At 35.7% G+C, this 24,059-nt stretch overlaps 1 protein-coding gene across 4 annotated transcripts in view; it reads left to right on the top strand.

The window, feature by feature from the left end:
- The window catches only part of AFTPH (aftiphilin), a 95,816-nt gene that overhangs the window by 56,177 nt on the left and 15,580 nt on the right, over nt 1–24,059 (top strand). For 3 of the 4 annotated variants that reach the window (XM_027865236.1, XM_027865238.1, XM_027865237.1), the window contains 6 exons: nt 5,964–6,115; nt 8,273–8,399; nt 8,776–8,832; nt 12,897–13,019; nt 22,065–22,125; nt 23,671–23,754. In XM_027865236.1, coding sequence (XP_027721037.1) covers nt 5,964–6,115; nt 8,273–8,399; nt 8,776–8,832; nt 12,897–13,019; nt 22,065–22,125; nt 23,671–23,754 — 604 coding nt within the window. The remainder of the gene's footprint in view (nt 1–5,963; nt 6,116–8,272; nt 8,400–8,775; nt 8,833–12,896; nt 13,020–22,064; nt 22,126–23,670; nt 23,755–24,059) is intronic. The other variant, XM_027865239.1, reaches the window with a different exon arrangement.

The following is a 24,059-nucleotide window of genomic DNA, read 5'->3' as shown; positions in this document are numbered from 1 at the left end:
CCAGTTCATATTCCCCTTTGAGGTTTCAGGTATATTGACAATGTTATCCTCTTCTGAATTTGTGCCTTGATCTTCCCTGTTCCTATAATAAGAATCTGTGGTCATTGTCTGTTTCTGCTTGTGATGTTTTCCTATTTCCTGGCTTTTAAAGTTAAGCTCTCCTGCTAGAGCACAGGTGTCACTGACCCAAGCTTCTTGTGCTGGGAACCTGGGACCTGGTCACTGGCTTTGTGTGCTGGGGCTTCAGGTGTTGGCAGCTGGAGGCTGTAGGTGTCTGGCAGCTTACCTGGTGCTGAGCTGGGGTCAGCAGCACTGGACCTTTCGGGGTGGAGGTGGAGAGTCTGGCCCCTGGAGGACACCTAGACTTCTTTAAAGCTCTCGAATGTTTGGCTACTAGAGGATGTCTGCCAGTCTGGAGTTGTGCTGAAACACTGAGAGATTTGGCTGCTGGAAAACCCTGACATACATGGTGGTTTTCTGAGCTGGTGTTTACTGGTTTTCCTGACTGTGCTGAGGCATTCGGAGGTCCTGGTGTTGGTGCTTGCCTGCTCTACCACACTGGGCTCAGGATCTCCCCCTGGTTTGCTGAGGTGGGGCTTGCTCCTGGCTTGCTGGGATGCTTCCTGTCCTATACTGCTCCCCCTTCCCTAGAGCAAGAGGGGCCTTTCCCATTAATCCCCCAAGCCTCCTGGGCTATAAGACTGCTGCACCCCATCTTTCTGCTGGCTCAGCTGTTCCAGGGTTTTTCCTGGGGTGATATTTTTTGGGCTTTCAGAGGTCAATAAGAGAGGGTGAGAGTGACTTACTGCTTATTCCACCATCTTGGCTCCCGGAAGTCCAAGTCAAGGGAAGATTTAAGGGACACATGATTGTTACCTTCAAATATATAAAGAGCTTATGTGTAGATAATAGATTATATTTGTTCTGTTTGGCACTAAAGGACAGAATTAGGAGCAGTAGATTCAAGGTGCAGGTGGGCAGATTTCAGCACAGTGTGATAAAAAGCCTTCCTAATAATTAGACCTGTTCTCAAAAGTGAAATGTAGTGTCTTGGGAGGTAAGAGGTTCCACCCTTACTAGAAATTTTTAGCAAAAGTTGAATTATTACTTGTTGGGGATGTTTCAGTGATTTCAGAAGTCCTGGTTCTGTAAGCTTTCTTTCCCATGTGCTTGGTTCAATCTAGCTGCTCTTCTGTATTTCATTTTTTAAAGTCATTTTCATTTTTTCAGATAGAACATTAGGGACTGAGGTATTAAAATTCCAAGTGTAGTAACTCCACTGTTATAAATAATGAAAAAAGATCATAAAAAATTGCAACTTTCATCTTTTGTTCTCCTTTTATTTACAAATGCACTTAGGATGATCTGGCTTAGTTGAGATTTTTCCAAGTTTAACTCTTCCCGTATCCATTTTCTGATTTTTCATAATTGCCCATCATATCATTTGTATTATCTTTATTCTTGTTATTTAGTGTTTATTTTTATTTTTGTTTAACAAATCAGTGGTCTGACTTCAACAGGTAATTCTTTTTCAGATTTCCTCTATCAATAATGAGTCATTTCCTGTCAACATTTAATCAGTTTCGTTCTTTCTTTCTTCCTTTACTTCTTTCTTTCTTTCTTTTCTGTTGTTGGTGCTGCCCTTTGATATTCATTATGCCAGAGTTTTACAATTCTTGTATCCAGCCTCTTCTCTCTAACACCTTAGTCCTTATAAACCCTTATATTATTGTAATAGCCACCTAATTGATCTCCCTGGCTTAAGTCTTACCATTTTAGTCCATCCTACAGCGCAGTGCCTGGCACATAGTAGGCACTTAATGAATACTTTATTGATTGGAAGAAAGTATTCATGATGTATAGGCATAAAGCCTCTGAGTTAGCTATACGCTTTTGGACTTCTCTGTTTTGTAATCTTGAACCATATGTTCCAAGATGTTTTCTTCTGCTTATGCCCAGCTTTTCATTCTGCTTGTTTTGGAGAGAGAACTGGAATATCAGAATACTAAAGAAATCTAGTTCTAATGTATAAAAATACTATCTGGAGAGTCATACATATGTGGTTTTTTACTTTATTTTGCCCAGGAGAAGCAAAGGCTGCATCATATTTCCAATTAGACAAGTTATCTAATCCCTTTAGAGCTAACTTCGTGTCCCTCTGTTGAAGGGAGTAAATGCCTAACCCTCTTGACATACTCAAGTTGAATGAGTCCAGGATCTTAAGTCCAGTTTTCCCCATTTGTAGGAAGATTGTTTCCCCATATTGAAATATTAAAGATATTATTTTAATGGATAAAGTGAATTTTAAAAGTCCATGTTGGTAGAACTGTTGTAGACATGGTATAAGGTAGTACTCAGATTTGTTATGATGTAGTATTACATAGTAGTTCATTTTCAGACAAAATATTCTAGTTTGGAGCTGAGTATAATATTATGTGCAGTTGAAATCAAAGCAATCACATATAAGGTAAAACTATTAGCACTAAAATAATCTGAGTTAATCATCTAAACCTAAATAGATATTTAAATTGACTTAATAAACTTAGGTAAGAAGGCAGGAAATTTACCCATTTAATCTTCGTAAATGGACACTAGAGAACATGCATCAGTTTTGTTAGGGGCAAAAATAGTAGCTGTCTACTTAGGAATTTGCCAAGGCACAAGAATGGTGTTATTAGTTGACATTTACATGACGCTTCATGGTTCATAAAGCACTCTTTATACATTATTTCCTCAAAATAACCCTAAATGTAGGTGGTGCAAAAGTATTATTCCCATTTTATAGATGAAGAATCTAAGGCAAAAGAGATAAAAATGAACTTGCATGAGGTCACCCATTAATACTTAACAGATCTTAAACTATACAATTCAGATTTTCTGATAGTAAGTCTTTATTTTCTCTGCTCTATTACAGCTATGCAGCTTACTGCACAGTTTGTCTTACCACATAATATTAAAAGAGAATATAAACAATTAGAATAATATGTGAGTCTTTTGTTTTTAAGGGATTGTGAGAGTAGAAGATTTAGAGCTATAAGGGACCTTAGACATCATTTAATAGATCGTATTACAAGAGCTGTCATATACCTAGTATCTGTTGGAGCTGTGGGGTATCAAATTGAAATTGAAATGGATCCTGTGGGCTACATATCAACTTAGAAAACTACAAATTAATATTTTCTGTGTTGTATTGTATTTTTATTTATTTTGTCAAACATTTCCCAATAACATTTTAATCTGGTTCAGAATGTACTCAGTTTTATACTGTGGCCAGCAGATGCCTCTGTGTTGGAGGGTTAAAACATCTTCTTTGTTTAATTTCCACTGCTGGTATTGGATATATCTTTAACATGGTTCCAGAATTCAAATGCATATGAATGAGTAAATGAAAAAAGTACCTATTAAAAGTGCTTACTATTCCATCCCATTCCACTTTCGATGGCCCCCTCTTTCACCCCTACTCTCTTACTTCAATTTCTCACTGTCTGCTGACTGCCTGCCTCCTGACATACTTGCGCTACTAAAACTGCCCTTTCCAAAGTTACTAAGGATCTCTTAAATGTCCTTTTCTTTAAAAACAACAACTAATTTCCTTTTCTCAGTCCTTATCCTTCTTGACCTCTGCAGCTTTTGACAATGTAGATCATACTCATTTCTTTCCTCTCTTTAGGTTGTTAGGATACTACTCTCCTCTGGTTCTCCTCCTGCCTTTCTGACCACTCCTGAGTGATCCTTTGCCAGATCTTCATTCAGGTCATTCCCAATAATCATGGGTGACTCACAGGGCTCTGTCCTAACCTTCTTTATTTTCCCCCTTTATACTATCACACTTGGTGATCTCACAAGGCCTCATGTCAGTTAGTAACTCTGTGCTGATAAGATTCTCAAATTGACTTATCCATCCCTCCCATCTGTGTTGACCTCCAGTTGTACATTTCCAACTGCATATTAGACATCTCAAAACGGATGTCCTGTAAGGCATCTTAAATTCATTATGTCCAAAACTAAACTCATATTTCCCTGCTAACTCTCCTGTCTTCCTAACTTCCCAGTTAATGTTGAGGGTGCCACCCTCCTTCCAGTCGCCCATGTGACTGGACACTCATGCTACCTACGCGTCATTCTTGACTCTTCATTGTCTTGCCTCCCCCTCCTCACCCCATATCCAATCTGTTGCCAAGGCCTCTAATTTTACCTTGTTACGTCTCTCACATACACCCTCTAAACAACCTTGGTGCAGGCCCTTATCACCTTATTCCTGGACTGTTCTAACAGCCTGCCAGATAGTCTGCCTGCCACAAGTCTGTCTCTACTTCAGTACATCCTCCATCTAGCTGTCAGAGTGATGTTCCTAAGGTGTAGATCTGACCATGTCACTCCCACTCGATAAATTCCAGTGACTCTCTGTCACCTCTGGGATCAAATGCAAAATCCTCTGGCATTCAAAGTTTCATAACCTGGCTTTCTTCTCTCCTCACCTCCTTATTCCCCCTCCCCCGCAATCCTGGTGCTCTTCAATATTCTTACTGTTCCTTGTACAAGACACTCCTAACAGCATTTTCACTGGCTACTCCCCCATGCCTGGAATGCTCTTCTTCATCTTTACTAGCTGACTTCCCTGGCTTCCTTCATATTACACCTACAATCCCATCTTCTACAAAAAGCCTTTTCCTCTCCCCCTTAGTTCTAGTGTTTTTGGTTTTTTTTTTTGTTTTTTTGTTTTTTTTTTGTTTTTGCTGATTATCTCCAATTTACCCTGTACAGATCTTGTTTGTACATAAGTATTTTCATGTTATCTCATTCATTAAACCTCGAGCTCCACAAGAGCAGAGACTACTGTCTTTTACTGTTTTTTGAATCCTTGGCACTCAGCACAGGGATTGCTTGGAACCTAGGAGGTGCTTAATCAATATTTATTGACTGACTGGGATTACAAATACAAGCAAGCAAGATAATTCCCAGCCTCGAGGAGCTCACATTCTAATATGTAAAAAGAGCAGATATAGGGGAGTGGTGGCCATCAAAGGGGTGTTTTGAAGAGGGATGTCCTGAATGGTGATTAGAGTCATAGGATGAATGATCAACACATCCTTTCAAGGAGTTGGAGTGTTAAGTTGATTGCTGTTCTCAGAACTGGGGTTGAGAGGTAGGAAGTTGGGAAGGGGCCAGGTGGCCCTGAGACCAAGCTAGACAAGGTAAATGTTCACCAGTCAGCCCAATATCATGGGGTTGGGAGCCCAAATTCCAGTGGAAGTTGAAAATCAGGCAGTATGTCCTGAAGCTGACTGTGAAGGGGCATATGTTAAATAAAAAGGTTCTGAAGTATTCCTGTATTATTTAGTGGGCTCTGGAAGATCATCTTATTCAACCCCCTCATTTTACTCATGATGAAACTGGGTTCTGGAGAATGTAAGTTACTTTCTAAAGATCATTAGCTAATTAACAGTCAGGACTGGAACTATGTCATCAAACTTGAAATTGAAGACTGTTTACACTAACGTACACTGTCTCTTATTTCCACTGCAAAAATCTCCAGTGTTTTTCAAAGTACAGAATAGAGGAAAGAGCTCTTCCTGGATTTAAAGTCAGAGAACCTGGGTTCAAATCCCATCTCTGCTCTCTGTATGGCTTTGGATGACTCCTTACTTTTGGACCTCAGTTTCCTCATTGATAAAGTGAGGGGATTGGACTAAGTGACCCAAGATCCCTTTTAGCTAATCCTAAATCCTGTGGAAAGCATTCACGATTCTGTCACTGGTTTGTTTTTTTGGTTTTTTTTTTTTATCTTGTTTTTTAGTCAACCTAGGGTACTTTAAGAAATAGCCTTAAAAGAACAAGCATGATTGGGGATCGTGTTCTTATAATTTGAAATTCTTCACACTGAATATTGCCTCTTTTTGAAATTGAGATAATTACATTTAGAAAAATGAAGATAATTTTTCTGGGGGGTTGTTTTGATGCAGATAGCATTGCTAAACCGCCTTGAACGAATATTTGAAGCCTGTTTTCCTTCCTTACCTGTCCCTGAAACTGAAGAAGGAGTTACTTCTCTGGAGCACTTGCTAGAAGCAAGCAATACACAGATCAGAACAAGAGAGGCTTTGGGTGAAAATTGGTGAGTAACTGACAATTTTAATTTAATTCAGCACGTATTTATTAAATATCTGCTGTAGGTAAGGCACTGTGCGAGGTGTACAAGAAAGACGAACAGAAATAGTCCCTGCTCGCCAAGAGCGTACATTTTCCTGATGTGATGCTATGTGTACGTATATAAGTAAATACAAACTATATAGTAATTTAAGGAGATTAGGAAAGGCCTTGTGAAGGAGGTGACAGCTCAACTTAAGTTCTGAAGGATGCTTGGGATTCTGAGAGGCAGAAGTGAGGAAGTACATTCCAGGCTTGGCATAGGAAACAAAGGCATAGGCACAGGACATAAAGTGTCATAGATTGGGAAGAACAGGTGCTTGGTTTGATTGGATTGCATGAGGAGTAATGTGAAATCAGTAAGAGAAGTAGGTTGAAGGTAGCCTTAAATATCAAATAGGAATTTGAATTTTATCCTAAAGGCAAAAGGGAGTTACAAGAAATTCTTGAGCAGGGAAGAAGCACTGTCCGACCTGTGCTTTAGGAAGGCGATTTTTGCCAGCTGACTGGAGGATGAATTGAAAAGGGGAGAGACTGGGATCAGAGATGCCAATCAGAAAGCTGTTGGCAGTAGTCCAAGAAAAAGTCAATTAGGATTTGAGCGAAGATAGAGTCTGAAAATGGAAAAAGGGAATGGGAGAGAATACGCATTTATATAGTGCCTGTGGTGTCTCAGACACCTTGCTAAGCAGTTTAACAAATATTTCCTCATTTAACTGTCCCAGCAACCCTGAGAGGTAGGTGCTATTGTAATCCTCATTTTACAATTGAGGAAACTAAGGTAAACAGAGTGATCCCAGGGTTACACAACTACTAAATTTCTAAGGTCAGATTTGAACTCAGGACTTCCCAACTCCAGGCTCAGAGTACACTCCACTGTACAACCAGCTGCCTTTAGGGAATAGATAGGAAAGTTGTGGAGGCAGGATATAAAAGACTTGGCATCTGAATGGATGTGGGAAGTGAGGGAGAATGAAAGGATAAGGGTGACTCAGATTATGAATGTGGATTGACTGGAAGGATGATCGCGCTGGAAAACATAGGGAAATTAGGAGGAGGAGATTTGAGGACATCCCAAGCATAGATGTCTAGCTGTTAGTTGGAGATACAGAACTGAAGCATAGTAAAGAGAGAATTGATATGTAGATTTAGGAGTTATCTGTATAGAAATGATGAACATAGGAACTGATGAGAGATTACCAGGGGAGAGAGAAGGCCTAGGATAGTAACCTTGGATATGCACATAATAGGGAACATACAAAGAACATGCATGATGATATATTGCAAAGGAATCATCAGACAGGTATGGGGTTAACCAGGAAAGAGCCACAAAAGCGGAAAGGAGGAAGAAGAGGTAGAGAATACTTGAGGAGTGGGTGATCAGGAGCGTCAAAAGTGAAGATTGGCAAAAGGCTGTTGGATTTAGCCATTAGTAGATTGTTGATAACTTGGAGAGAGCAATTTCAGTTAAGATAAGGTTAAATGTTAGATTGTAAGGGTGTCATAATTTTTAAAAATTTAACTTTCCTAAATTAAATTTCTATCAGTTATATTACAGATTCTTTGATCTGGACTTGTAATTTCATAGGGGTAGAAAATTCCTTGTGTGGAAACTACCTCTATCAAGGCAGATTTAAAACTTTTCTATAATTCTAGTCTTAAATTCTAGTCTGGGGTACTCAAAGATTAAGTTAAGTGACTTTCCCATAGGTCACCTAGTTATATATCAGAAACTGGATTTAACCCAGGTCTCTCTAACTCCAAGACTTGGCCTCTATCACTATACATATAAATCAGATCTAGTTAATAATGACCACATATGTTACTAATCACTTCATGCAGATGATGGTTTTTCGAATATTTTTGGCAGTGCCTAAGTGAGAGTTATTTTGAATATTGTAAAACTTAACATTTTCTATAAATTGCTGTATTCATACGTTGATGAAGTTTAAGTAGATTGTATTCTGTCTGCTGTGGGCACTATTTCTCAATTTTAAGTCTGACTCATTTCTAGGCACAAGTTTAAAGGAAATTTATAATATATCAGTCACGTTCTAACTGCAGTAGACGGTAAAAGTTGCAGAGTCAACTTGTCTTCATCCTGATGACTTTCAATTGTTCATAGGGAGCTGCTGGATGTGTGGACAGAGCTACAGGATATCCATGATGCATATGGCCTGAGATACCAGTGGGGTGGCTCCCATAGCAACAAGAAACTTTTGTGCTCCTTGGGAATCGACACACGAAATATTGTGAGTCTGATAATCATATTAAAAATGTCTTAACTGGTGAATGTATTTTTAAACCCTAATAAGCTGTAAGGAATTAGTTTCTCAAGAAGAAATATCTTTATAATTTAAATGTGACTACTTATTGTTTCCTTTTTTAGTCCTAAAGAGATATGTTGCCCTTTTTTTTAAATTGGCCATCAACGCATCAAAATTCTGTTATTTAGAAGTTTATTGGTTTAAAAAAATAATTGAAGGTCATTTTAAAATTTCTTATACAATTCTAAATGTACAACATAAGTGATAGTTGAACACTTTCGAAAATAAAAGGTTGTTTGTTTTTTTTAAAGAGTATGGTGAAGTATTCTTTAAATGTGTGTTCTTTCTCTTTCACATGTAGCTCTTTACAGGCAATAAGAAGCAACCTGTTATAGTGCCCATGTATGCAGCAGGACTGGTAAGTATAGGAATGTCTTCATAAATCTTCAGTCCTTGATGTCTCCAGTTTTAAAAATCACTTAAAAGCTTTTAAATTATAGCAGAAATTAGGAAATATGAAAAAAAATCCTTTCTGTTGACTTCAGAAGTACCTTTAACATTTGCTTCCTTTCTCTCATGAAGTAAATGGTAGACATACTTTTAATCTTAAACTAAAGCCCACTTCTGCCTCTTTATTAAGATGGTCCTTATGGTATCTTTTTTGTTGTTGGTGTCTAAATAAATGTATTTTAAAGGAGTGAATTAATAAAGTTTACTTGAAGGCTTGAAGAAAAACATTGGGTTTAATCTTATTATAAAATGCTTCATTTGGTTAATTCACCATTAAAACTCTACAGCAACATTGAATCCTGGCATTAAGAAACTGGTGTGCTTATGGAAATTATATAGGAACCACAACTGTTTGGTATTAAGGTTATAGTTATGATAGATTTATATTGAGCACATTTGTAAATTGATCAATCAGTCACTTAAAACTGATTGAATATTCTTATTTTGTTGTTGTTGTTTCCCAGATATGCCGGGTAGTCCAGAATAATTCAGAAGCAATTATTATTCTTTTTTTATGAAGGACTAAATAGTACTTTTTAGTTTGCTGTGTTTTTTGATGTGTCTATGAATTAATTATTGGTGACCAAAACGGTTCTGTGTTTAAAATAACATATTTTTTAAACGCTCTTACCAATAACTTTTAAGCTAGAGGAAAAGCCTTGTGGCCCACTTACAGAAAGGGTAGGGGAATAATCTTAAGGTAAAGAACTGAACTTATTTGTACAATTATGAAACTTAAATGACAGTCCTTAACCATGAGCATGTGAAAACTGGATTTACAAAAGAAGTTGAGTGTGTGTATGTGTATGTGTGTGTGTGTGTACACATATACATATACATACACATGTGCATATATAATTTTACTAATCAACAAGACTAAGGTACTTGGTGTAGCTCTCTGTAGACACTACACTCTAAGGATCTTTCTGAAATGAATTATACAGTCATTAGAGGAAGGGACAATCTGATATTTTTACATTTGGGCAGCTGTTAATATCTCATGAATTTTAGTATATTTGAGTCTTTTCTGCTCCTCTAAAGGAAGGACGTATTGTCTTATGAGAGGATCAAGTAATTTAGTGAAACTTGTTCTTCCTAGTGAACTTTATTGTTGTTATTTTCACTTGTTGGCATAGATGTTTATGATATTATTTAATTAATTAATGATAGATGCTCAAAATATTATTTAAATTTATTCTTTCTAAGAACACTGAATCTATTCTGATTTTAACAGTCTCATGTAAGAACTGAGAATTTTGTGTGTAGGAGATAATCACTTGTGTACATTTGCGAAAGCATATGCATAGCTTTATTGTTTGGTTTTTTTTTTCAGTTGTTTTGTGTGGATAGAAAGAGGGATAGAGGAATAGAGTTATTAGTAAGATTTGCCTGCTTCTGTTTCCTCCCAGGAATTAACAGAAACCTTTTAATAGTAGTAGATTTAGTAGTCTGTGTAATGGCTTGTACCATTTATGCTTAGTGACAGAGTACAAAGTGTAACTCTTTAATAGCATGCAGTGTGAAAGTTTCCTTGTGCTCCCTCTTTGCTTCCCTCTCCCATATGAAGTCCTAAGACTGAAAAGAAGGCTTAGATTTCTGAATTTCTGTTTCAAAGCCCCTCACAGGGTGCCTTAAATTCAGTAGACTACTTCCCTAAATATTTATTGATTTGATCTCTGGGAGTATTAACCAAATGGGAAAACAGAATTTAAATGTTATTTAATAAATGAGAATTGGGTTTTTAAGACTGCAGTAACTCTTTGGGAAATGTAATTGGTAATTTAAAGCCTACTCAAGAACAAGTAATGCATTGTTGCATAAAGCATAAATTTTCTTTTAAATTGTCCCTGGCAGAGGCAGCTAGGTGGCGCAGTGGATAGAGCACGGGCCCTGAAGTCAGGAGGACCTGAGTTCAAATCCGGCCTCAGACCAAACACTTGACACTTACTAGCTGTGTGACCCACTTAACCCCAACTGCCTAAGCCAAAAAAAAAAAATTGTCCCCAGCTGCTAAGTTAAAGGCTTCCATTTGTACTTTTGATAAAGATTAAACATCTGAATCTTGTCGGTCACCTTTCCTTATGCCACACTTAAGAGACAGATTCCCCTGACAGCTTATGTGGAAATGTACAATATCTCTTATTAGTGATTTAGCAGCTTGAGATTTTTGTCATTTTAGAGACAGTTTGAACAGTTATTCTCCTAAAATAGTATTCTTTTGCCTCTCTGTGATGTGGAAATGGCCTTGGATTCTAGAAGGCTCTACCATTAGAGCAAAAGGTCTGGTGGATCTTCTGAGCTAAAAAGGCTTTAAACATGGGCTAGAAAATGAACCATGTGTCTGTCTTAGGACTGTTCTAGCCAGTTGAAGAGAGAGGTTCATCACCAGAGAATAGATTGGCTGCCAGGTACTTGAACTATGCTTAACCTTCAGAGTACACAGTTAGATCTAGATTTTTGTTAGTAATGCATCTCATGAAGTGGTCACATGTATTCAAATTCATACTATCTGAAGTTACAATTATGTAAAACATGGCAGTTGTTTCCAATCCATTGGAAATATGTGGTATGAATGTGAATAATGTGGCCATTTCATGGGATTCATTATTTGCATTAATCACAACCTGGCTGTATTCTATTGCTTAGTATAAATTTTTTTAAAGAAATTTTTGGTGGTGATGTGTAGATGCTTATATAGAATACTGTTTGAACATCAATCCTATATGTATCCTTTGCTTTTCCCACAGGGATGTAATAGAATTTTTAAGGTCCCCAGTAGCACATTCAGTAAATCAATCAACAAACATTTATTAATGCCTACTCTATGCCAGGTCTTCTGGATACAAAGACAGAAGTGAAACAACCGTTGCCCTCAAGGAGTTTACGTTGTAATAAAGGAGATATGTACCTATATAAGTATAACATATAAAATAAATATATGGAGTGGTGAAAAGGGAGAATCAGGAAAGGTCTTATGTAGAATATAGAACTTGAGCTGAGCTTTGAAGGAAGCTAGGGATTTTAAGAGTTGGAGGTATGGAAGGGAATACATTCTAGGCATGAGGGACAGCCTGTACAAATGTATAGTGATAGAAGTTGGAGTGGACCAGCAAGAAGACCAGTCTGACTAAACCATAGAGTGCATGAAGAGGTTAGGCTAGTTAAAGCCATGTTGAAGGGATTTAAAATTCCAGAGGAGTAACTTGTGTTACAAACTGGTAACCTCTGTTGACGCTGAAATCCATATTGATGCTAGTACAAGATAAGAACCTAAGTAAAATTAGGCTAATCCCAAAAGACATAGACTAGGTTCAGAAACAACTCAAAATTTTGGCCCGAATGTGTTTGAATCGAGTCTTTCTACTTTTCAGGTTACATTTGAATGCAAGGAAAAGGGTAGCCAGAGACCGTATCAGTTCATTTGAAACATTAAGTTTTTATTTGATTAGTTCAACCCTTGTAAATTTTATTCAAAATAATAACTTTTTTGTTGAAAAGCTTGTTGTAAGAACATTGGGGGAAATCATTATATCCTAAAAGAACTTTAAAGTGTAGAATATGATCATTTGAGAATATTGTTGAATTCCTGCAAGCATGTATAGAATATATTATGAGTCCTCCCACTCCAGTTTTGTATATGTTTTCAGGCTACAGTGATATCTTTTTATTATATTATTATTTCTTGTAGATAATAACAGAAGGGAAAAATATTAAGTACCTGTGAGAAGATTTGCTTTAATTGGTGATGAAAGACCTTGTTTGAGATCAAAAGTTTTAAAATTATTTTAAAATCTGTGGATATATTTGCTAAAAGGGATTTCCAGAAACAAATTTATTAATAAAATTTCCTTTTTTCTGGAAGTGTTCTCCAACTGACCTATTTTCCCTTCTGTAGTTTATTGCTTAATCCTGTATTTAGCATCTTCCAACCCTTTGCATAGTTTTTGCTGATGACTACCATAACTTTTTTAGGGTATGTTAGAACCCACAAAGGAACCATTGAAACCACTATCTGCTGCGGAGAAAATAGCTTCAATTGGTCAAACTCCCCTTATATCACCAGAGATGAGTGCATGTACATCTGATCAATTACAGGTAAAAAAACAAATTTTAAAAAGTGTATGTGTATTGACCTTTTTTCTCCTTTAATATATGTATAGCTAAGTTTTTGTCTTTTTCTTAGAGCCTTTATTTGATAGAACTTTATTGTGTAATTCAGTGAAAAAGTAAAATTGGGTGGGGTGTTTTTTTAAAGGAAGGTTTTAATTGAAAGTTAGTGATGTGAGCACCTGACCTCATTCCTTATCTAAATAGTGAAAGGGATGGGGTGGTCCTTTTTTCTATAGAGTCTGTTTAACTCTAAAATTCTGTGATCCTAAATCCTCACATACACTCTAATTTAAAGTCCCTTTTTTAAAATAATGTTTGAAATATTGTTTTTATAGGAAGCGTGAAAAGTACTGGACATAATTCATTAAAACTGGGTTTATGTGTTTGTGTTTAAATTTAAACTTACATGTACAAAAGCCATGGCTTTAGTACTGTTTTTGAATTAAAAGCTCTTTTAATGTTAGCCTCTTTTAGCTAAGCTCATTTTCCAAACTAAGCCCAAAAGTTTATTAAAATAATCATTTTATATGTGCAAAGTTTCATAGTAAAATTTAATCTGGCTTGTTTTTCCTGTTCTTTGCATCAGCACACTTAAATTTGCTTTCCATATAATAAGTAATACAGTACTGTGTCCCATTGGAGGGAAGTTTTTCTGTTCACATTGGTTTCTCCATAGATCCAAATTGGCTCAGTATTTTTTTAAATTCCTATTATAGTTTTCAGAACATTCTAATATGTTCTCAGCTTTCACTTCCTGGTTTGCGAACCAGGCCTTTGCCATCTCTTGACCTCATGGGTTCTGTGAGCTACAAAGGCGTGTGGGTGGGGTTCCCAGTGATGTGTGTCCATGCAGCTCAGGGCATCTGCTGCAGAGGAGCCACAGCTCCTGGTTGGTAGCACAGGAAATGGTTTAAGTGAAACCATTTAGTTGTCTTCTGTACTGGCCCTCACCTTCTCCCTTGGCTCGACCCTTGAGGCAGCAAGGCAAAGGTGAGGCCTGACTCTGGGCAGAACTTGAGAGCAGACCCAATTTGTCTGTGATGCCTTCTTTTTTTCTCCCCAGGAATCAGTGCCCCTTTATGGCCCTCTGGCTCCCCACCACCCCAATCTTATTTCCCTAGGGTGAAAATATACCCCACCACTTACACCCTCCCCAAAAATCTCTGGAAGCTTTTCCTTTACTGAGCATCCAAATCAGCCCTTCAATACTGTTAATTTTCTTTTCTTCCCAGAGAGTTGAATTGAAGGCTTGCAGCCCAGAAAAGACCCTGGCAGCTGACAAGTCTTTGGAAATGACACAATGGAGACACTGGGGGTCTGAGACTGTTTTGGCTTAAGGCAGGGCAGTAGCCACCCCTCATAGCACAAATACTGGGGGGGAGAGGGAAGCAAAACTGATTCACCCTATGGCAGGAAGGGGCTCTAGGGGCACAAATTCTTCTTTCTCCTCACAACCACTTCTTCCTCCAGCTAACCCTAGAAATGCTTGTTTTGTTGACTAAATCGTTTTATTTCATGATATAAATGTTTAATTATCATGAACCACAATAACTACCATGCATATGATTAAATATCAGGTTAACTTTGTTACATAATTAATTTTTAGCCCTAAATGTGAGCTGTATGTAGTGTGCTGTCCTAGGGACTGGGGGAGATAAAAAGAAATGAGTATGAATCATTTGCTGTAGCCAAGATTGTTTGTTAGAGCAGCTTCAAACTTGGCTGACTTTAACTTGTACCTTTAATTTACATTATTGTAGGCATTGTGTATGTTCTTTTAGTTCTTCTTGTTTCATTCTGCTTCATTTCATACAGTTACCATGTTTCTCTAAATTCCTCATATTTGTCATTCTTAATGAGCAATAACATTACACGACAGTCACATGCCACAGTTGGTCATTTGACAGGAACCTACTTTGTTTCTAGTTCTTTACTAACAAACACACACACACACACACACACACACAATTGCTACTATGAATATTTTGGTATATACTAGAACTTTGCTTTGATTACTGTCCTCTTTGGGGTATAGGCCCATTAGTAGGATCACCAGGTGAAAGGATACGAACATTTTAGTTACTTTACTCACATAATTCTGAATTGTTTTGCAGAACAGTTGGACCAGTTTATAGCTCCACTGTTTTAGTGAGCCTCTCAATCCACAGTGCTCCAACATGGACTCGTTGCCATTTTTTGAGTCACCTTTGCGAATTCATGGCAAAGTTGGTTTAATTTGCATTTCTTTTATTGTGATTTGGAGCATGTTTTCATGTGGTTATTGATAATTCTTCTTTACGTAGCCTTTAACTACTTATCTAAGAGGACTGGCACTTGTTCTTAAATACAGTGTCCCGAAAGTCTTAGCACATACACATACACTGGCCCAAATAAACCTAATTTATATGAAATTGACCTCCAGTTTTCCCACTAGTTCTTGTCAGATAGGGAATCTTTTCCCTAATCCTTTTTCTTCTTGGTTTTATCAAACCCTGAGCTACTGGGTTTTTTTTTTTAAATCATTACTATTTCTAGTTATTCCTTCTAGTTTGTTCCACAGACAAGATCTACTTGTCTGTTTTTGTAAACAGTACCAAAGAGTTTTTATTATTTTTGTTTTGTAATATAGTTTAAAGTCTGGTGATGCTGTACCCATTCCATTCCTACTTTTTTTCATTATTTTTCTTGAGATTCTAGCCCTTTTGGTGTTCCTAAATAATTTTATTGTTATTTTATCTTGTTGGATAGAGTTTGGATTGATAAGAGTATGAATCTGTAATTTTAGTTTAAAATGTTTATATTGGCATGACCCAACCATGAGTATTGTTTTCAATCATTTGTTTTCCTTTATTTTGGTAAAGAATGTTTTGTAACTATATTTATATTTGTACTTCTATGCATACCTTTGTAGGCTGCTTCATAGATAATTTATGTATTTGTATAGTTATTTTAGATGAAATTTCTCTTATCTTTTTCTCTTGGTATTTGTTACCGTATTGAAATGCTGGCTATTTTTTAGATTTATTTTCTATCCTACTGTTTTATTGACGTTATTAATCATCTTAATCTCTTCAACCTAATTCTTTTGAGCTGTCTAAACAACCATATTATTTACGGATAGGGATAATTTTTGTCTTATTGTTGTCAATATTTAAACCTGTTTTTTTTTCTGTTGTATTTTTTCCCTATATGGTATTTCTAGAACTTTGTCAAATAATAGGGGGAAGAGGGAACCTTGCTTTACCCAAAGTGTTTTAAGTTATTTTTAGGAGATTCTTGAATGATTTTAGCTATGGAAAGATCATATAATTATTCATTTTCATCGCCTAAGTGTCTACAGCCTACTATTTTGAAAAAAATCATACAGTGAAAAAGCTTTTTTCACATTGGGTATAAATCCTCAACCTAACACAATATCCAGTATTTCACTGGTAACTTATCCACTGGACTTGGAAACAGCTCTGGATTTTTTTTTTTTCTGTGCAACTTTGAACAAGCTATTTAGTTTCTTTAAGCCTCAGTTTCTTCATCTGTAAAATGGACATAATACTTGTTATCACCTACTTCACAGGGTGATTATAAGGAATAAAGAAGGCAGTGTATGTAAAGGTGCTAAATAAATTACAAAGTACTCTATAAATATAAGTCATAAAAGAATTCTTAATCCTATCAAATTAAAATAGCAAATTAAGTAGAAATAAATAAGATAAAACTTGGGAATCTATATAGGTAGAAAGATTACATAAAGATAGATAATGCTTTCTTAAGCTCATTAATAGTATTTAACAAATGTATTGTGCTTTATGGTTTTTTAAAGTCTTTTTGTATAGTATTATCTGATTATCACAGCAGCCTTGTTAAAAAGATGGAGAGCTATTTTTGTGCAGATGAGAATGTAGACTCAAAAAAATTAAATGGCTTGTCCGAAGTCATAGAAGTAACAAGTAGTGAAGCAAGGGCAACAAGTTATAATTTCTAGTAATAATATCTTACTTTTATGGCTACAAAGCGAATACATTTGATTCTCACAAGCATCCTGTAAGGGAAGTATTGTGAGTAATATTAGAGCTTGAAAGATCAGGTGCCTTGCCCCACAAGGCTACTAAGTATGTGGTAGAACTAGATATTGCCTAGAATGCAGGTCTCCTGACTGATTCTTCATTCAGCACTTATCCAGACGCATATGGTTGAAAAAAATCTGGGACTAGTATGGATCAAAAAGCATTAAATGATAAGAGTTATAGAAGTGCTGATGCTCTATACTTGATATCAACTTAAGAGATGTTAAAGAAGAAAAATAAAAATGATTAAAGAATTAGCAAACAGTTCCTACAAAGAAAAACTAAAATAATGAGGCTTGTTAAAGAGAAAGCTGAGCTATTTAATCATACTTTCTAGGTTCACAAAAAATTATACCTAAACAATTACACATCAACTTCCTCAGCGGGGCCTTTAAAAACAGTAAAACAAACTCCAAAAGAAATGGTGGCTTTTCATGGCTGGAGACCCTTAAGATACAGGGTGTGACTATAAAGTAATGAGACTGGTGTTTGTGTGCAGGATCAGTCTCATTACTTTATAGTCATGCCTTGTATATGCTCATCCTTCACACTGATGCAGCTGTGTTCTAACTGGAGGTGGGAATATGAAGTAAATGACATAGAGATACTCGACGTTCATTCAGTAACTGTTCTTTTGAGGTAATTTATAATTCTAAGATTTAAGTATTCATCTGCTGCTTTCATAATTAGAGTACCATTAGTTTCTTCAGGTTAAAGGCCCTTTTTAGTACTTGTTGCCTGTGTCTACAGTAAATGTCACATAATCTTCCCATTCATTTTCAGCTTATACCTGAAATTTTTTTTGTTCTTTTGATTCTTAGTTCATCTTCAGCAGGCTGGGTCAGATTTGGTATTTAGGAAAGGAACTATTTTTTAAATCCTAATGTGCTTTGTGAAAAACCTTGAGAAAAATTTTCTATTTGTCCAAAAGTTGTTTCACTTCTGCCTAGGGACATATATAAATAACTTAGATGTTATACCAAGTCATGCAATGTACTTTTCTTTTGTTAAATACTTTGATATGCAAGTACAAAATTAGCAAATTTGTTAAGAAGGGACTTTGAGTACTGTTGTGGACCATGATCATTTGTTGGAGTAAGAGTTTTTATGTGTTTTTATGTGTAAAAAGAATGATCAAGATTTATAGAAAATATTAAGACGTATAATTCATCCTTATCTGAGATTCAAATGCAATCAGAAGTGAATATTGTAAACTAAGAATATCGCAATTTAAACAAGTTGCAATGATTGACAAGTGTAAATAGGAGCCTAAGTAATGTGCATGCTAATAGGGTTTCTTGCATTTGAACTCTAGTCCATGTGGTCTTCAGTCTGACACAAATACCACAGTAGAGCTGGAGAACTTTAAGGAAGGAACTGCCTTCCCACACACATAAGGAGATATGTGTATGTTCTGCAGAGACGAGGCCTTCTCATTCCTGTTTTAGTTTCTGTCAGCATTAATTAATCAGTGACTTTAAGAGATAGTATGATATAGTGAAGAGAGTACTAGATCTTGAGTCAAGAAGACATAGGTTTGAATCCTACCTTGGTGTGCCTACAGCCACACTTAAAAGCTGTCTACTCTTTGGGATAACCTCTGTGGGCCTCAGGTTCTTATTTATAAAATGAAGAGGTTGGATTCAGTGAACTTCAGGTCTTTTCAGCTCTAAATCTATAATCCTCTGATTCTATAACTTTCAAACTTGACTGAATTAAGTAATCTAATTTTATGTTTATGTTCTGAGATTAAGGATCTTTTCCCAGATTTGGGTAACTTCTTTGTTTATTTCCTCCACTGAGACATTTCACATTTACTTAAACTCCTAAAACTCATGGCCACTCTCTTTGACTGAATCTGATAAAAATCAGCAGTTTGTCCGTTGTTTTGTTTTTTTCCTAAGACATAACTTTTTGGTGCCTCCAACAATTTCATTTGAGAAGACAGTGTATGGACACAAGCTGGAAACAGTTTTTCATGGTTCTTTGGTTTTTAAAAATTGTCATCCTTTGCATTAAGGAGAGCCCTGTTAGTCCTGTTACCCACATACCTCTTACTTTAAATGTGGCTGATAGTCACAGTGAAGCCCACATTTCATACAGTATTGGGTGCGTAGTCCAGTGTAGGTAGACTACACACTTTGCTCTGTCTTTACAGAACCCACTGCTATGGCAGCTCTTTGCCTTTAGCCTACGTCATCACATTGTTACCCAAATTCATAAGAGAAGTTACAGATTGTTAGTGATAAAGCTATGGGTGAAATCCGTGTCTCCTGACCACCATCCTATGATTACTTTTACTATAAACAAACACATCTTTCTTACAATAAGATCGGAATATTAAATGTGCCACATTCCTTAAATTTTTGTTGTAGTGCCTCCTCCTTCTTTGGCTTTACCTCTACTTTCTCTAGCAGTTTATTATCAAAGCAGTTGCTAAGGAGTCCCTTTGCTCATCTTGTTCATGACTTTTATGTAGGTGGATTTTTTGGGTGCTCACATCATACCATTGTTATAGCAAATTTGGCTGTGTCTACATGAGAGGAAACATCTGGATGAAAAACTAAAAAACTTGGCCAGTCATTCATTGCTTTATAATATCTAGGTGTTTAGTGTTCTATAGCTAAGACATTTAGATGACTGAAATTCTGTTTTTTGGTTTTTTTTTTTTACCCTTTCATCTGGATGATAACACATTTCAATTATTTTAAGCAGGATACTTTCCTTTCAACAGCTCTGTGAAACAAGTATAAGTATTTATATCCTCATTTTGTAGATGAGGAAATTGAGGCTCAGGGAAGTTTTGAAATTTACCTATATTCATACAGCTAATAAGTGTCAGAAGCAGGGTCCACACCAGGGCCTTCTGGCTGCTGCCACATCTAGTGTTCTTTGCACTACACGTACCAACTCTCTGGATGATGTGGCGTCCCCTGTACACAGTGTTTGACTTGTTATATGATACTGAATGTGACTATTAATTTTAAAAATGAATCTTTAAAAAAAATGGGATGAGTGTATATGGTCTAAATTCCATGTCCAAATAATAGGAGGCTTGCTGAATGCTTTAGTTTTGTTTTCAGATGACTTAAAAACTTTATAAAACTGATAAACAATGTAAGACAAGTAGGCGTTTAAAAAATAACAGAATTTTTAGTGGTAGTGCTTTTTTCATTTTAGTTACTATCGTTGCCTGACTAATAGATTTTTCTAAGCACTGTTGATTGGCTTATATGATAATATCATGAATTATCCAGGCAATTGTATAATAATAACTGGGAACACAGATTTTTATGTTAGTTAACAAAACTTTATGAGTAAACACATAATAGATTATATACGTATGTGTATAAATATATATATACACAATATACATATGTACATATGTACTAGTATAGACTGAGATAATATAAAACATATGTGTATAAAAATAAAACATTGCAAGTATACAAAATAATTACAATGCCTTGTCCCTGTCCTGGAAGAAGTTATAATCTTGGTATCTATTCTGTGAGGCACCTGGGTGACACAGTAGATAGAGTGCTGGGCATGGAGTCAGGAAGACCTGAGTTCAGATCCAACCTCACATACTTACTAGCTATGTGACCTTGGGTAAGTCATTTAACATCTACCTCAGGTTTCATCTGTCAAATGGAGATAATAATAGCACCTCTCTTCCTGCCCCAAGTTGTTGTGATAATCAAGTGGGATATTTGTAAAGTGCTTTGCAGACCTTAAAGTACTCTAGTATTAATAGCTATTGTTGTTATATTATTATTAAAACATTTTTAGGAAATTTTCTCTCACTAAAGTGAGAAACACAGCTCATTCTACCAATTCACATGAACTTCAGATTGTCAGTTTCTGTCCAAATTTTTTATTCCAGGTACACTTAAATAACAACTTTTTGTTGTTCCCTGACACCCATTTTATGTCTCATTTCTACTCGTATTTCCCCCTGCTATCTCGTTGTAATATTTCCACAGTTTCGTTAGGGATATTTTAAGGAAGTTAAGAAATTTAAAAGCAGAGGTTGTTCAGGAAATTGGGAGGAATATTTTTGTTTCTAAATATTGTTGTCTTTGATACACATCACTTAAAAGTATAGGTGCTAAAATCTGATAATTAACTTTTTCTATTTTTAGAGCAGAATATTTGATTAATTTTTATAGAATGGGAGAATGTTCTGAATTCACAAAATAGATTCAACTTCCTTGAAATTATGGATTAGTACTAGATCTGCTAAGGTACTACACTTTCTAAAAGGAAAGATTATTGTACAATTAGTAACTCTATTTTCAGGTTTCTTTTTCTCCCACTAAGGAGTACAATAAAAGGTAAATATTAGAAGTTAAATACTCTGAAAAACTTTCAAGTTCCTGTCTATAGTTGCATAATTTTATTCCTTTGTCTTAAAATTTTTTATCAATTATCAAAATTCTCTTCCCTAAGGGAAAAGTGAAAGTGTGAAATTTAAAGTAGAAAAATTGTCTTTCAACCAATTCATTGTATAGGTGAGGAAACAAAGGATCATAGAGGATAAATGACTTGCCCGAGGTCATATAATTACTAGTAGAGGAGGACTGGATAGAACATTGTTCTCCTGGCCCCTAGGATGGTTCCAGCTAAGAAGTTTTTCGTAACTGATTATTGGACAATGTTTTCCAGTTTTACAATATATATTTGTTAGGCATAATTCATGAGTACTGACTAAATTTAACCTTTAATGAAAAGAAGTCCTTTACTAGAAATTTTTATCCATTTATTGCCATTTAACAAGAAGTTTAAAGCTTGGTTTAGAAGATTATAATCTGACTTAAGATCAATCCGTAATTATCCTTTTAGTAAAATGAAATTTTATGAGATATTCTAATTTTCATGCTATTTTTATAAAAACAAACTTTAAGTATTTTACATTGCTGTAATCTGGATTGATAAATTTTTATTTTTTTTTGATTTCCGACTCTAGGAATCTCTACCACCTGTCCAGTTTGACTGGAGTAGCAGTGGCCTTACTAACCCTTTAGATGGTACGTCTCTCCGTAGAGCCTCCAGCACAAGAGCTAGAGTTAAGAAAGCTGCAGAGTTCAGACAGGCTTCTCTCTGCTGATTGTTTTAAAGACCAGATTCTTTATTCTTACCTTTGGAAATTCAGGCTTTCCTTCTAATTGGTAGTTCCCCCAGAAAAGCAGCCATTAATATTCATGATATAATATCACAATGTATTTAGTGATAACTAGATAAAATTTTATTTTAATTATTCTAAATAGAACCTTAAAAGCCAAGGTAATTCTGATCATTCTCTAAGTAGCTAAGTAGTATTTTAGCTTGAAATATTTAACTTGGGAAAAATATTTTCCTGATGATCATTTTATGGGTGTTTTTTGGATGCAAAATACAGTGAATAAAGGTGTTTCAAAGCACAGTTGTTTAACCAAAAGTAGTTTGCAAATGATGCATATTTTGACTCGAAAGTTTTCAGATATATTTTATAGAACACCAGTATTAAAATGGAAAATGTGATTTGATAATTGTTTTCTAAATTCAGTCATTTCAGTGTTCAAAATTATTAATGGGTAATGAATGCCAGCAATTCAAATTTTGCTCATGTAACTGGTATCACTTACGGTTTTTAAAAATGCTGGCAAGGGAAACAAGTTATCCCTATAATTTAGAGAGTTGAAAGATAAAAAACAAGGAAAGTTTCAGGAGGTTTTCTTTTTCTTAGCAAAACTTAGGTTACAATAAAAATAATGACTCTTCATTATATGTTGTTTAAACATTGGCCAAAATTTTTTTTTTTTTAATCACTCTTTCCTGGTCCCTTATGATAGGATAGTAGTGGTGCAAAGACACCTAGACTATAGCAGATTGGATACCTTAGTGATGAAGGAAAGCCTGGATGGACCTTTTTGCTGTTGTCTAGTGTCTTACTACTTCAGTCAAATCATCATGCTTTCTTTTAACAACTTCTTTAAAAATGTATCTCCTTTCTGATTACTGTTTCAGAGTTAAAGGGGAACAGTACAACTTGAAGTTGCACATAACAGGGTAGGGCAATTGTGGCGTCCAGGAACGCATAGAATATTTTAAACTAAGTCACCATATTGATCTGTAGCCTGAAACTGGCAAATAAATTTGTCAGATTTTTAAGTCACTAATTATAAACCAGCATTACTAACTTGGAAGACTGGTTTGGGCATGTACAATGATAAATTTATGATGGACTGAAATTACAGTATTGTTTCCCTTTAACAGGCAGACTTACCTGGAGCTTTCTGATATGGCTCCATTTTTTTAATTGAAATAAATCTTTTCTTTCTAACTACAAAGTTACTAGTGTTTAATTACTTGCATTGTACATGAAAAAATGTACATTGAGTTAAGTTGTTACTGTCTTTAGATATAACAAACCAATTCTGTAAGCATTGTTTTCATGTTTTTAAATTGTATAATGAGTACTAATTATAACTTGCATGTTCAAGTGTGTGTCTTACCCCTTTTTACACATAACCCCTCCTCCCTTGGCTTACCTTCTGTATGGCTGCCTACCACCACGGTCACTGAATTCCAAGCTAGTGGAGGTTCCACTCTCCTGAACCTTGATTTCTTTGGGCCCGTGGATGACAGTAGCTCTAGCAGCACCACCACCATCCCAGGTCAGCAGAGTGTTAAAACCACAACTGTGATCTAATTTGTTACTAATAGCATGATCATGGCACTTGACTTTCCTATAAGCAAGGAAGATAATTTTATCGTATTCTTCTATGATGTCTTTCTAATACTTTTTTTCTTTCATCTGTCTTCTGTTAGCTATTTTGCAGTACCAAGCTACAAGTAACTTAATTTGAAGTATTTTTAAGGGAAAAGTGGTAATGTTACAAGGCTGAAGGTAGTTTTTAGGAATGAAAGTTTTAATCATCTTAGTGAGTCAATATGTTAAAGATTTCCCCCAGTCCACTTA

Source organism: Vombatus ursinus, unplaced genomic scaffold (genome assembly GCF_900497805.2).
Source record: "Vombatus ursinus unplaced genomic scaffold, bare-nosed wombat genome assembly UNPS02014778.1, whole genome shotgun sequence".
NCBI classification, from domain to species: Eukaryota; Metazoa; Chordata; class Mammalia; order Diprotodontia; family Vombatidae; genus Vombatus; species Vombatus ursinus.
Note: the sequence above shows the minus strand (reverse complement) of the source record. Positions and strands in the feature narration are given on the sequence as shown.